Source organism: Neomonachus schauinslandi, chromosome 5 (assembly GCF_002201575.2).
Source record: "Neomonachus schauinslandi chromosome 5, ASM220157v2, whole genome shotgun sequence".
Classification (NCBI taxonomy): Eukaryota; Metazoa; Chordata; class Mammalia; order Carnivora; family Phocidae; genus Neomonachus; species Neomonachus schauinslandi.
Window position 1 is genome coordinate 101,128,655 of NC_058407.1, and position 14,058 is coordinate 101,142,712.

Here is a 14,058-nt window from a genome sequence, read left to right on the forward strand (position 1 = left end):
TAGAACACGTGACTCTTGATCTCGGGCCTGTGAGTTTAAGCCCCATGTTGGGCATAGAGCTTACTTTAAAAAAAAATCATAAAAAAGAAATTTTTACTTCTTAAACTAGGTTATTCCTGGAGAGGAATTTCCTAACACTACTAGTAGAATATTGCAACTCCTGAACTTGGTGTACTATTGCTCTTTCTGAGATGGAACCTTGAAGATTCAGGCTCTGTGTATTTTCTGTTCTGCTTGCTGTTACCTTGGGGCTGTCTTTACTAATGATAAGGTGAGACTGCCAGTGTATTCATATTTCTGAAGAGTAACCTGTTTGAGTTCGACTAAAGTATATGGATTCTTTAAAATCCTATTTTTGACCATGTGAGTTACTTGGGTAGAATGTTCAGTGAAGAAACACTTTTAAAAAAATTTTATTTGAGAGAGAGAGTGAGAGAAAGCACGCATGCGAGTTGGGGGTTGGCAAAAGGTGAGGGGGAGGAACAAGCAAATACCCCACTGAGTGTGGAGCCAACTTGGGGGCTCAGTTTCACCACCCTGATAACATGACCCAAGCGAAAATCAAGAGCCGAAATCAAGAGTCTGACACTTAACTGACATGTGCCCCAGTGAAGAAACACTTTTAAGAATTCTATGTAACAGTGGGTTTTTGGAAAATATTATTTAGTGTGCTGATACCTGTTACTTGACCTAAGCCAGTTCTTTGGTACTATATTAGGAAGCCATGGAGATCTAGTTGACTTATTTTTGAGAGAAGTGTGGAAAGTAGATAGTTGTGTATGTGTTTTTAAAATTGGTTTTAATTATACTTATAGAATATGAACATATTTTCTTTTTAAAAAATTCAAGTTTTATTGTAGTATGAGTATAAAGTGAACCTAAAGCGTCCATAAACATTTTGCCCCCAACCTCCTCTTACAATACAAGTTCCCTTCCTTCATATTGTTGCTCTTTCAAGTTTTGCATTTCCCTGTAGGAATTCTTTATACATGTTGTATAGATCTTTATACATATGTATACATACACATTTTTCACCTAGTTTTTGGTTTCTCTTTTAATTATGCTTATAGTATTTTTTGGTATAATACTTCGCCATTTTGACATAATTAAATATATTATTTGTTTTTCTTTATGGTTTTTGCTTTTTGTTTCTTACTTAAGAAGCCCTACCTTAACTTAGGTTCACAAGGGTGTTCTAAGTTTTCTTCTAGTACTTTTGGTAGTTTTAAAATTTGTGTCTTTGGGGCATCTGGGTGGCTCAGTGAGTTAAGCATCCAACTCTTTTTTATTATTATGTTAATCACCATACATTACATCATTAGTTTTTGTTGTAGTGTTCCATGATTCATTGTTTGTGCATAACACCCAGTGCTCCATGCAGAACGTGCCCTCCTTAATACCCACCACCAGGCCAACCCATCCCCCAACCCCCCTCCCCTCTAGGACCCTCAGTTTGTTTTTCAGAGTCCATCGTCATTCTTCCCCCCTTCATTCTTGCCCCTCCTGCTATCTTCTTCTTTTTTTTTTTTAACATATAATGTATTATTTGTTTCAGAAGTACAGGTCTGTGATTCAACAGTCTTACACAATTCACAGCGCTCACCATAGCACATACCCTCCCCAATGTCTATCACCCAGTCACCCCATCCCTCCCACCCCCCACCACTCCAGCCACCCTCAGTTTGTTTCCTGAGATTAAGAAATCCTCATATCAGTGAGGTCATATGATACATGTCTTTCTCTGACTGACTTATTTCGCTCAACATAATACCCTCCAGTTCCATCCACGTCGTTGCAAATGGCAAGATCTCATTCCTTTTGATGGCTGCATAATATTCCATTGTATATATATACCACATCCTCTTTATCCATTCATCTGTCAATGGACATCTTGGCTCTTTCCACAGTTTGGCTATCATGGACATTGCTCCTATAAACATCAGGGTGCATGTACCCCTTTGGATCCCTACATTTGTATCTTTGGGGTAAATACCCAGTAGTGCAATTGCTGAGTCGTATGGTAGCTCTATTTTCAACTTTTTGAGGAACCTCCATACAGTTTTCCAGAGTGGCTGCACCAGCTTGCATTCCCACCAACAGTGTAGGAGGGTTCCCCTTTCTCCGCATCCCTGCCAACATCTGTCGTTTCCTGACTTGTTAATTTTAGCCATTCTAAGCATCCAACTCTTGATTTTGACTCAGGTCATGATCTCAGGGTGGTGAGATTGAGCTCTGCATCGGGCTTCATGTTGGAATGGAGCCTGCTTCGGATTCTTTCTCTCCTTCTCCCTCTGTGCTGCCTCCCCCTCCTGTTCATGGTGCATATGCACATACACTCTCTCAAAAACATAAAATAAAATTTATATCTTTAATGTACATCAGATTTATTTCTGTGTACTGTGTGAAGTAGGGATGTAATTTATTTTTCCAAGAGCACCAGTTGTTCAAACCCCATTTATTGAATGATTTGTCTTTTCCTTACTCTTTCGAAATGTTACTTTTAGCATATACTGAACTTACATATACAGGTAAGACTGTTCCTGAACCTGTGCCATACAATTTTAAATACTGTAGCTTTTTTTTAAAAAGATTTTATTTATTTATTTGACAGAAAGAGAGATAGCGAGAGCAGGAACACAAGCAGGGGGAGTGGGAGAGGGAGAAGCAGGCTTCTTGCCGAGCAGGGAGCCGGATGTGGGACTCGATCCCAGGACCCTGGGATCATGATCTGAGCCGAAGGCAGATGCTTAACGACTGAGCTACCCCGGCGCCCTAAATACTGTAGCTTTAAAAGGCTATGAGTCGTTATGCGAAATCCTGGGGGTCAGATGTGGTTTGGAGTCCAGATTTTTCCTCCTGATACCCAGTGGACATTATGCAGTATCCTGTAATCATATACATTGTTTTCTCAACGACTGTATGAATAATACCTATAAACAGTAAGTGACCTCATACCAGATCAAGTCAGGTTTTGCTGCTAAATAAGAAGAAACAAAACTTACTTTTAGAGGTTTTACGATTTTTGCATTGCAAGTGAAGGATCATGGACCCGTAATTTATCTTGCTATTTAAGGAACAGCTTCCTTCTTTGTTCTTCTGTTGCAAATCATTTAGGTTATCTTATACCTTTACTCTTCTGTTTGAATTTTAGAGTCAGCTTGTTGAGTTATTTGGAGAATCCTGTAGAGATTTTCATTAGGATACGAAGTATTTCATGCTTGTACCTTTTTGTTAGATTTATACCAAAGTTTTTATGGTTTGGTTGCTATTGTGAGTGGGATTTAAAAAAAAATTGCATTTTCTAATTGTTATTACTAATGTACAAGAAAGTACTGATATTTATATATTGATCTTGTATCTGACTGATTTGTAGAGTTCTGTTAACTTGTTAGTTGATGATCTTGGGTTTTCTAGTTAGAAAATCATATGTTCAAACTTGAGTTTTATCTTTTCATTGCTAGTATTTATGCCTCTTATTTCTTTTTCTTTTCCATTTGCATGGCATGGTTTCAGTCTTCAGTTTTGAGACATGCAAAATACTGTTAAGATGATGTTTACAGTAAAATGTGCTGTAGACAAAATTTGAATGTGTGATAAGATGATAGAAAGGGAGATCTTTCTTATGTGGGGGTAATGAAAAGTGTCTGAGAGGCAGATATTTACTATTGGGGGATTTAATGTGTGATCTTTTCATTACAGATATGGTATAAGGTATTTCTTCAAGACTGGACAGCCGAAGACCTGTTACTTCTGATTAGCCTTAAGCAGACTTATAGCCATCGAGAAACCTCACGGAATTTCATATTTTGCTTTCTGCTTTACACCTTTCTTGGCACCCACGTTCATCTTGCAACCATGTATGGAAGTGCTCGCTCAGTTGGGAAGGTGGAACCGAGCAACCAGAGCCCTGGGCGTTCACCTAGGCTTCCACGTTCCCCTCGCTTGGGTCATCGTCGAACCAACAGTACGGGAGGGAGTTCTGGAAGCAGTGTTGGAGGTGGCAGTGGGAAAACCCTTTCAATGGAGAATATCCAATCCTTAAATGCTGCCTATGCCACATCTGGCCCTATGTACCTAAGTGACCATGAAAATGTGGGTTCAGAAACACCTAAAAGCACTATGACGCTTGGCCGTTCTGGGGGACGTCTGCCATATGGTGTCAGGATGACTGCTATGGGCAGTAGCCCCAATATAGCTAGCAGTGGGGTTGCTAGTGACACCATAGCATTCGGAGAGCATCACCTCCCTCCTGTGAGTATGGCATCCACTGTTCCTCACTCTCTTCGTCAGGCAAGAGATAATACAATCATGGATCTGCAGACACAGCTGAAAGAAGTATTAAGAGAAAATGATCTCTTGCGGAAGGATGTGGAAGTAAAGGAGAGCAAATTAAGTTCTTCCATGAATAGCATTAAGACTTTTTGGAGCCCAGAGCTGAAGAAAGAACGAGCTCTGAGAAAAGATGAAGCCTCCAAAATCACTATTTGGAAGGAACAGTATAGAGTTGTGCAGGAGGAAAACCAGGTTAGTTTTATATGTATGTTTACCTTTATTGACTGAATTCATGTGTGTAAGTGAAATGAGCTATTCTCTTTCTTTTCTTTCTTAGGTTTTCCTCTTCTTGGTTCATTTATCTTTCTTTTTCCTGTTTATCTGAGTATTTTTCTATCCTCCATTTCTTAACCTTTTCTGGATTTGGTCCTATACCTTTGTTTTTTTCTGGTTGCCAGGTCTGCTTGCTCACTATTCTTGCTTGCTTTTCCCACTTTGCATTTCCCTGCTTCTCTTTCTCTTCCTGTCTTTTCTTTTTTTCTTTTTTAAAGATTTTATTTATTTATTTGACAGAGAAAGACACAGCGAGAGAGGGAACACAAACGGGGAGTGGGAGAGGGAGAAGCAGACTCCCTGCGGAGCAGGGAGCCCGATGCGGGACTCGATCCAGGGACTCCAAGATCATGACCTGAGCCGAAGGCAGTCGCTTAACCAACTGAGCCACCCAGGCGCCCTCTTCCTGTCTTTTCTTTAAGCCTGTATTACCTTTCTCCAGTTCTTGCAAGAGTATAATTTTGTCATCTGCTCTAAGATGCGTTATCAAAATTATTCAGGTTACATACTGTAAGTGTGAGGTGTAGCAGTAAGATTTACAATAGTGCTCGCTTCGGCAGCTCATAAACTAACATCGAAATAATACAGAAGATTATCATGGCCCCTGCACAAGGATGACATGCAAATTTGTGAAGAGTTCCATATTTTTGCTGGTTGAACTTGGCATTCAAGCATCGTGCACCTAGCACAATTTATGGCTCACATTATTATCTGGCAGACTGGTGTGCTGACACTCATTTCACCTGATCCGGATTCTAGTCCTGTGCACTGCCACCTGTGTGATGTTAAGTTAGTCATCACCAGGCCTAGCTGTAAAATGAGGGCTCAGACAAAATGAACTCAGGTTGTCAGATTGTATTGGTCTGTTTGTTGGTATGCAAAGTATCTGAATATCCATGGCCCTCAGAGTTTTAGGGAGGGGGCAGGGAAAGGGAGGGAAGAGATGAATGTTAGTGGCTGCTGCACACCTGTGACATCTCACCAGTCTGCCAGGAACGGACTTGAGGAGGCAAGAGGCTGTCCACACAGAGAAAAAGAAAGAAAAAAAATTTACCATAATAGGTGTCAACAAATCAGTCTTGAAAAAACCAGAAAAACTACCGCAAGACAAATCAGTATGTTGATAGCACAGAATGAAAGTTAGTTTTAAGAAGTTAGTATTGATGATATAAATATTAAGTGCCAACAATGGGAAGCAGTTTTTTCTCTTGGCATTCATGAAAGTTTAACTTCAGGATGTTTATGTAGATTTTTAAAAGTCAAAAAATTTTTTTTCTTTTTTTAGTTCTTCAGGTATAAGGTGGAAGAAAGGCAATTTGGTATGGTTGTTTGCTTCTGGAAAATAAATGAGATAACTAGGCATTAAAATTAGGGCTTTGCAGTTCGAGAGCTAAATGCTATCCTATTAGATATATGAAACTTTTTTTTTTTCCTACTCTTCCAGGTTATAGTTGATGTTTTGGCCACTGTCATGTCACTTTGCTGAGTGACATATGACTCCAAAGATGTGAACAAATCATATTCACGCTTCCAGCAATTAAAATCTTTTTTTTTTTAAGATTTTATTTATTTGACAGACAACGAGAGAGGTAACACAAGCAGGGGAAGTGGGAGAGGGAGAAGCAGGCTTCCCGCTGAGCAGGGAACCCGATGTGGGGCTCGATCCCAGGACCCCGGGATCATGACCTGAGGGACGCTTAATGACTGAGCCACCCAGGCGCCCTCAGCAATTAAAATCTTAATCATACTTTTTTTTTTGACTTTTAGAACTTTTCTTAAACGTGTGTTTGAATTATTTGCTTCCTTAATAAATTCTGTTACTCTTAAAGGAGAATTTTAAAGTAGCCATCTTATTGTTGATGTTATACTTTGTTTTGGGGTTAGGTTAATAAAAATTATGAAGAAAGTAATAAACTTATTTGGATTTCAGCGTTCTTGAATGATGCTAAGAAAGAAGGAATTAGAAGTGATCTGTCTTTGGGGCGCCTGGGTGGCTCAGTTGGTTAAGCGTCTGCCTTCGGCTCAGGTCATGATCCCAGGGTCCTGGGATCGAGCCCCACATCGGGCTCCTGGCTGAGCGAGGAGCCTGCTTCTCCCTCTCTCTCTGCCTCTCTCCCTGCTCATGCTCTCTCTGTCTCTGTATCTCTGTGTCTCAAATGAATAAATAAAATCTTTAAAAAAAAAAAAAAAGAAGTGATCTGTCTTTGATGAAGTAAATCTAAGATTTCTTTTGGTTTGTTTTACCATTCTATTACTAATAGTTCAGGCATTCGTATCTACTGTTTTGGTTATTTGAAGAAGATTGCTAGTTATATATATATATATTTTAAAGATTTTATTTATTTATTTGACAGAGAGAGAGACAGCGAGAGAGGGAACACAAGCAGGGGGAGTGGGAGAGGGAGAAGCAGGCTTCCCGCGGAGCAGGGAGCCCGATGCGGGGCTCAATCCCAGGACCCTGGGATCATGACCTGAGCCGAAGGCAGACGCTTAATGACTGAGCCACCCAGGCGCCCCGCTAGTTACATTGTTTTGTATGTTAAAGCCCCAGACTTACTTTTTCAGTAATAAAAATAGCTTCTTTTCTCTGATCATAAAAATAATACTGAAAAATATAGATACGAAATCAAAATTTATCCCAAATCCTTCCATCTCTGAAAACTTTGCTATTCCATTGTTAACATTTTGTTGTTTCTCCATAATGAACATCTCTGTGCATACACGCATAAAATTTATACAAATGGGTGTTACATTGTGACCTTTTTTAGCCAACACATCTGCTGTATATTAAAGCCCTATGTGTCTGAATCATTATTTTAATGCCTATATACTATTGTGTCTGTACTAGTTAATTTAACATCACAGAGTTAAAAATCTTCAAATTTATTTGATAGTACAATATGAATTAAAAACTAAACATTGGGGCACCTGTGGGTGGCTCAGTCGGTGAAGCATCCGACTCTTGGTTTTGGCTCAGGTGATCCAAGGGTTGTGAGATCGAGTCCCGCATCAGGCTCCACTCAGTGCAGAGTCTGCTTAAGATTCTTTTTCCCTCTCTCTGCCCGCACTCCTCTCTTTGTCTCTCTCAAATAAATCTTAAAAAAAAAAACAACAAAACTAAACCTTTAATTCATTTGAATCAGAGATTTCAAAATAATTAGAAATTATGATAATTTTCTTTTCTTAGGTATATTATAACCTCAAACTACTTTGCATTTAGTTTTTAACCAGTGATTAAATGTAATTTGTCATTATACAAAATCTGGATGTTTTATTAGTATACTTAAATTTTAAGTCTCTTAGAGACCCAGCCTTTTTTAAAAAAGAGGAAATGTCCTTTAAAAAGTATTCCTTAGGAAGTTTCTTGAGTTTGAGTCTTCAAGACTTTAAAAACAAAAACGTGAAAAGAAAGAAAAGAATTAAAATAGACCCCAGTGTTAGATCTTAAAAGTAAGGACAAGGTTCCTAAGTGTTGATTCTGGTACATTTATTTATTTAAAATATAGATTTCCAGGCCTTCTGCTTCATAAATATCTCTGGAGATGGAGTCCAGGAGCCTATATTTTAAACAAGCTTCTCTGGTAGTTCTGAGATAAACCAATTTGGGGATCTTTAGAATGTAGTACATCTAATTCTTAAACCAGTGTGTTGCTCATTTGCCATAGGGAATTCATGATTATTCTCTTGTCACCTTTGAGCTCAGTTGTGACAGAAGGGAAAATAAACAAGGGACCATTGGCTAAGTGCTTCTCAACCTTTTTTCTGCCTACCACCCTTCAGGGTAGTGACATGTGCAGGCTCCTGCACATAATGATCATTAACTTTGTCAGTGACCCTTAGTAGAAGGAATGTGTATAGAGAAAAAAGTGTTTAAAATCTTAGATATGTTTATTTAAAAAAAACATCCTGGTGGGGCGCCTGGGTGGCTCAGTCGTTAAGCGTCTGCCTTCGGCTCAGGTCATGATCCCAGGGTCCTGGGATCGAGCCCCGCATCGGGCTCCCTGCTCTGCGGGAAGCCTGCTTCTCCCTCTCCCACTCCCCCTGCTTGTGTTCCCTCTCTTGCTGTCTCTCTCTCTGTCAAATAAATAAATAAAATCTTAAAAAAAAAAAAACAACAAAAAACCATCCTGGTGATTTTGATATCTCCTCACCTTGAGAATCACTGATGTACGAGGTAAAATACTTAAATGACATATGACAGTAGGAGGGGGAAATAGGTTTTCTTCAGTTCACATTTATGTTCTCAGAAGGTGAAGTACAACACCAAAAGTTTATCATTCCTAAATATGAAATAATAGTAGATACATTCTGAAAGTTTTTGCAGTTTGGTGTTTAATTGTAAATATCAAGAGAGAAAAAAGGAGTTTGCTTTATTTAATCTTATGGGAAGGTACCAATGTAGCATAGGTCTTAAAAACTGTATCTGTATTTCAAGGGTAGATATTAGGTTTTTTGTTTGTAAAAATCAGATAGATAAATTTGGAGTAAGTACTGATAGTGTTTCAGTGCTCAAATATGAGGTACTTTGTATGCATTTAGACAGTTAAGCATCATAGTGTATCATACTTGAATATTATTCAGTCTCAAATATATTGTTAATAAAAATCAGTTTACTTACGTTTACCTGAAAAGTGTATCAATGTGTATCAATATAAGTATATATATAATTTAAAGTGGATTTTGGTAGAAATCGAATTCAGATTACTAGATTTATCATTGAATTATCTAGCCTCCAGTATACCTTTCTGATGATCCTAAAAATGTGCCTTTCACTAAGATGGTTTTTGTCATCAAGCAACTTGGAAATGCCCATTTTAACAAGGAAGATAATTATTGGTATATGTCTTTATTTTCAAATCATTGAGGCAGCTAATTATGCCTATTCTTTGAAAGCTGTGTGGATAAAAAGCAATGACAATATCCTTTGTAGTTATTAAACTACATTCAAGAGCAAAGTATTTGACTCTTCTGCAAAGAGTGTAGTGGGGACTCAGCACTTCAGTCCAGTGGAAGTGAAACAGTCCACAGGACTATGATGCCAAAAAAACCATATGCACTGAAGGAGGGTGAACACAGCCTTATCTAGATTCCGCCCCTTGCCCTAATTAAGCAGCAGTGCTGGCAGGAATATATTCTTCCTGCACCCACTATAATTACCACGCAATCCTAAAATTGTATAACTTTGGTCCAAAAAGCGAAGGGTGCAATTTTAAAGTAAAGTGAGACACTGCAGAGAACTGAGAATGCTAATTAATAGATTATAGTGAGCCAACAGTGGGCCCTAATTAAACTCTGCATTCATTATACCCTCCAGAGCCCTCAGAGGTCAGACATTTTCCACTTTACAAAGAAGACTGGTTTAATAGGATTTACAGTAATTAAACAAATTTCCCCATTCCAGTTTGAGACTGGGGATTTAGATGCATTCTAAATGTTTGATCTGATTGGGCCACAGAGGTTTGTTCTAGAATCCTATCAAATGTAAAAACACATTTGCTTAGAATTGCCTGATGTGTATGGTTCATTATTACAAAGTCCTTTTAGAAAATTGTTTCTAAAATAAATACCCAGATGTTTTTACATCTCACACTCCTTTTGTAGTTACTGAACTTTCAAATACTGGTGGTTGGAGATACGGAACAATACATGTTTTAACAGGAAAGACCTTTTCTTTTTCTTAAATTGAGAATGAGGAAGGTTTTTAGTTTATGTTTGCTGAAGAATAAAAGTTCAGCTATGAGCTTGGTTGAATTGCAAAGCTAAGGCTTTGGATGATTTGTTTTATTTTATTCTAACCAACATTTAACAAGTTATTGTCATACTTCTTTTTTTTGATACTATGCCTTGTAATATTTCTGTATGTTGAGCTTAGTTGAAGCTTAATTTTAAAAATAACTTTTAAAACACTTTCATTGGGATTTTCTTTGGTCAGAGTACATTCTATTCAGTATTACAGTGTGGTAAGTGAGTTTAATATTTTATGTATTTTTTGTTGTTGTTTTTGGAGTCTGATTTTATTCAGGATTTTGATTTTTGGGTTTTTATTTTATTTGTTTAGGGATCAAGAGAATTTCCAAGTTCAGAAATACAAAAAGATAAACTTACCCTATATAAATCTTTGTTTTGGTCATTTGTTCTGTTAGCACACTGGTGGCTTTTAACATTTTTACAGTTTTAGGTTGTACCTTCATTTGTCACATGGTGAAAGCTATTATTATTTGAATTTAAATAAGCTTTTTCATGAGGTTGCTAATTGTTTCACTGTCATTTAAGTTGATCTTAAAATCTGGAATCTATGTCTTGGACTATTTGTTTAACTAGTTAATTTTGATAATTCTGTTTTAACATAGAGATGAATTATGAATGATAAAGCAGTGTATGGTGGATAACTCGGTATTATAATTTATTTTCCGGATAGATGTGATCTTTTTAGGTGTTTCAGAAATGAGATGTGTTAAAGGAACTATGCAGGATGCCCTAAGAATATTAAATCAGATGTAAAATAGATATGTTCCTTTTGGGAAATTAACAATCATTTTGAGAAGCAAAATTTGTTCATGTTTGGCTTCTACAAATTTAAGCTACCTATCCATTGGATCTTGTCACATACAAAGGTAATGTAGGTGGGTATGAGAAATTGGCTGCTTGCAGAGTTGCTAAGTTTGCTTTACCTGGAATATAGTGGAGTGCTATGAAAAATGATTCATTGAATCTAATAAAAAATGTGCAAGTATGTGACAGGGCTTATTGTGAGGAAATAAGAATTTGCCAGAATATTGCAGCTTCTTCCCTCCACTCCCCCTTCTTGCATTTCACAGTGCAGTCTAGTGTGTGATTTCATCTCCGTGACAGTACTTTTTAGGGATTTGTTAATTTACAGCAACTTTGCAGATAGTAGCTTAAATATGAATTGGGAAACCCACTTTTTATTTTGTTGTGCAGAGGAAACCAGAAAATGAACTTAGTTTTTAGTTAATTAAGGGAGGACAAAGTTCCATTTCACTTTTTAAAATCATATTGCTCCTAGAACTTGACATCATATTATGGGTGCCCTATTTGCCCAGGGTGGAGGCCTCTAGAAAGCATGCTTTATAAGAAGCGGTTGAGGGAACTAAAGTAGAGGAGACTTGTGACATTTTAGTTATACTCTGTGTATTTAATGGGCAGCCATATAGAAGGAAGTTTTTTCTCTCTCTTTTTTTTGGTGGGGGTGGGTGGGGAAGGCCAACATCAGAAAAATGAGTGCAGATAATAGGATTATGGATTTGGCTCCTGAGGGAGGATACTGCCATTTTCTAATAAAGGTACATGTATCTGATGGAAGAGTCAGTCTCAGAAAGTAATGCTTGACCATTACTAGAATTGGTTACGGGGAGGCCAGAATGCCCCTGACAGTGGTGTGGGTGTTCTAAGTCTTTCAGCTTTTCAGAATGTCAGAAGTGGTGGGGAATAAAGTGGTACTTTGTGTAGAACCATTTGGGGAGTCGACCTCCCCATCCTCCCACCCCCTTTATCCTCCCCTCCCTTGCTTCCTCCTTCTCTTCCTTCTTGACAGCTTTATTGAGATATAATTCAATTCATCCTTTAAAAGTGTGTAATTTTTTCTTAATCTGGGGTTTATTTGAAGAAGAATTTGAAGAAAGTAATAGGAAATTGCCCTAGGGATTTCTTGAGCAAGGAAATGAATGACATAACAAAAAATACTATTTAGGAGCAGCTTTTATTGCTGTCAGCAGAATGGATTGAAGCAAGGAAGGCGGGGAAAGCAATTGACTTTGTTGCAGAAGGCCTGGATTAATGTGGGTAATAGGAATGCAGAGGAAGGTGCACAATCGTGATATATTTTCAAAGAAATATTTGCATATAGACAATGATTGCAAGAGAGAAGACTGTGATGAACCCATGGTATTGAAATAGGGGAAATGTTTTGGCCATTGATGGAAAGTGGATAGAGATTAGAAAGTGGAACTATAAAGCATAAGCATTTAGAAATAAGGGACTAATGACTGTGACCTTAGGTACATGTACATAGATGTTATTATATGTATGCTTGTTAATGTTGGAAAATTTACTGCTCTTGTTACTACGTGTCTCTGCTTATGGGAGTAAGGAGTGGAGAGGGAGAGAGAAGCCATTAAATGGTACATCTTTTATATGTATTTTCTCACCGAGCTATTTTTGTATTTGTCTTCTTTGTTGTGGTATATTTCTTTGAAGGCAGACAGCTTGAGAGAGTCTCTCAATTCCTGAAAGTCACTATTCATTAAAAAAAGGATAATAATGGTTTGTATTCCGGTGGTAAATGAACTTCGATAATAGATGTCTTTATTTTAGTTAGCAAGTTCATTGAAGATCATGTACCTTTGCATGATGAATTTGGAGTGAATTTGTCAAAAACAAAAATATTGCAGAAAATGTGCTTTCACTGAGGAAGTGATTAACTCTGTATTGGAAATGTTCTGTTCTTCCCTTATGGACAAGATTAGAAATGCTTTTTTGAACTGTATTTTTCTTTTTCTGTGTTGCCATATGCATCTCTGAAAATATTTTTCTTCCTGGAGTTGGGAGGTTTTTAACATAGATCTCTTCCTTTAATTTTTTCTTATTATTAGCAATAATGCTTATTGAAACTACCTCCTTTCTCTTTGTTCTGGCAGTCTTTCCTACCTAATAGGCTCATGGTAAGTTCTGTTACGTTTTGACATTGGTGGAGGATACGGGGTTGAAATGATACCTGTCTAGCTTAATTTAATCTTTGGAGACTTTGTGGGCTGAGAAGGTGAGAAATAGTTAAACTTTGATGTGCACACTGTACCATTCTTTAACAGCAGCTGGTGGCTTTTATACTTTCAGAGTTTGTGATATGCAGAGACCTATTTCACTTTGAAATCACCCTCGGATAACTCTTCCAGTCTTGGATGAGCCCTAAGGCACTTGTATGGTCCCCGTTAGCAGCAATTCTCAAATTTTTTGGCCTCAGGATGTTGTACACTTGTAGAAATTATTGAGCCCCAAGTAGCTTTTGATATTTGCTGTATTAGAGACTAAAATAGAAATTTATTTTATTTTTTTAAAGATTTTATTTATTTCTTTGACAGAGAGAGACACAGCAAGAGAGGGAACACAAGCAGGGGGAGTGGGAGGGGGAGAAGCAGGCTTCCCACTGAGCAGGGAGCCCGATGCGGGGCTCGAACCCAGGATGCCGGGATCAGGACCTGAGCCGAAGGCAGACGCTTAACGACTGAGCCACCCAGGGCCCCTAAAACAATTTATTAACATATTTAAAAATAATAAACACATTAAATGTTTACAAAAATAACATTTTCAATGGAAAATCGTTTGTAAGTCTCATGTCTGGCTTAATAGAAGACAGCTGATTGTCATAACTGCTGCTTTCAATGATCTATTGCATTTTTTTGTTTTGGTTGAAGTATTTGAAGAAAATCAGGCCTC

General features: G+C 37.8%; 1 protein-coding gene and 1 non-coding gene across 4 annotated transcripts in view; both read left to right on the plus strand.

The window, feature by feature from the left end:
* Nucleotides 1-3,703: 3,703 nt before the first annotated feature.
* ERC1 (ELKS/RAB6-interacting/CAST family member 1) overlaps nt 3,704-14,058 on the plus strand; it is a 511,631-nt gene continuing 501,276 nt past the window's right edge. For 2 of the 3 annotated variants that reach the window (XM_044914972.1, XM_044914973.1), the window contains exon 1: nt 3,795-4,524. In XM_044914972.1, the coding sequence (XP_044770907.1) occupies nt 3,856-4,524 (669 nt within the window). In that variant the 5' untranslated portion in view covers nt 3,795-3,855. Of the gene's footprint in view, nt 4,525-14,058 lie in introns of all 3 variants that reach the window. The other variant, XM_044914971.1, reaches the window with a different exon arrangement.
* Nucleotides 5,150-5,254, plus strand: LOC123324954. The gene has a single exon (XR_006540131.1). It is a non-coding gene; the product is annotated as a U6 spliceosomal RNA (small nuclear RNA).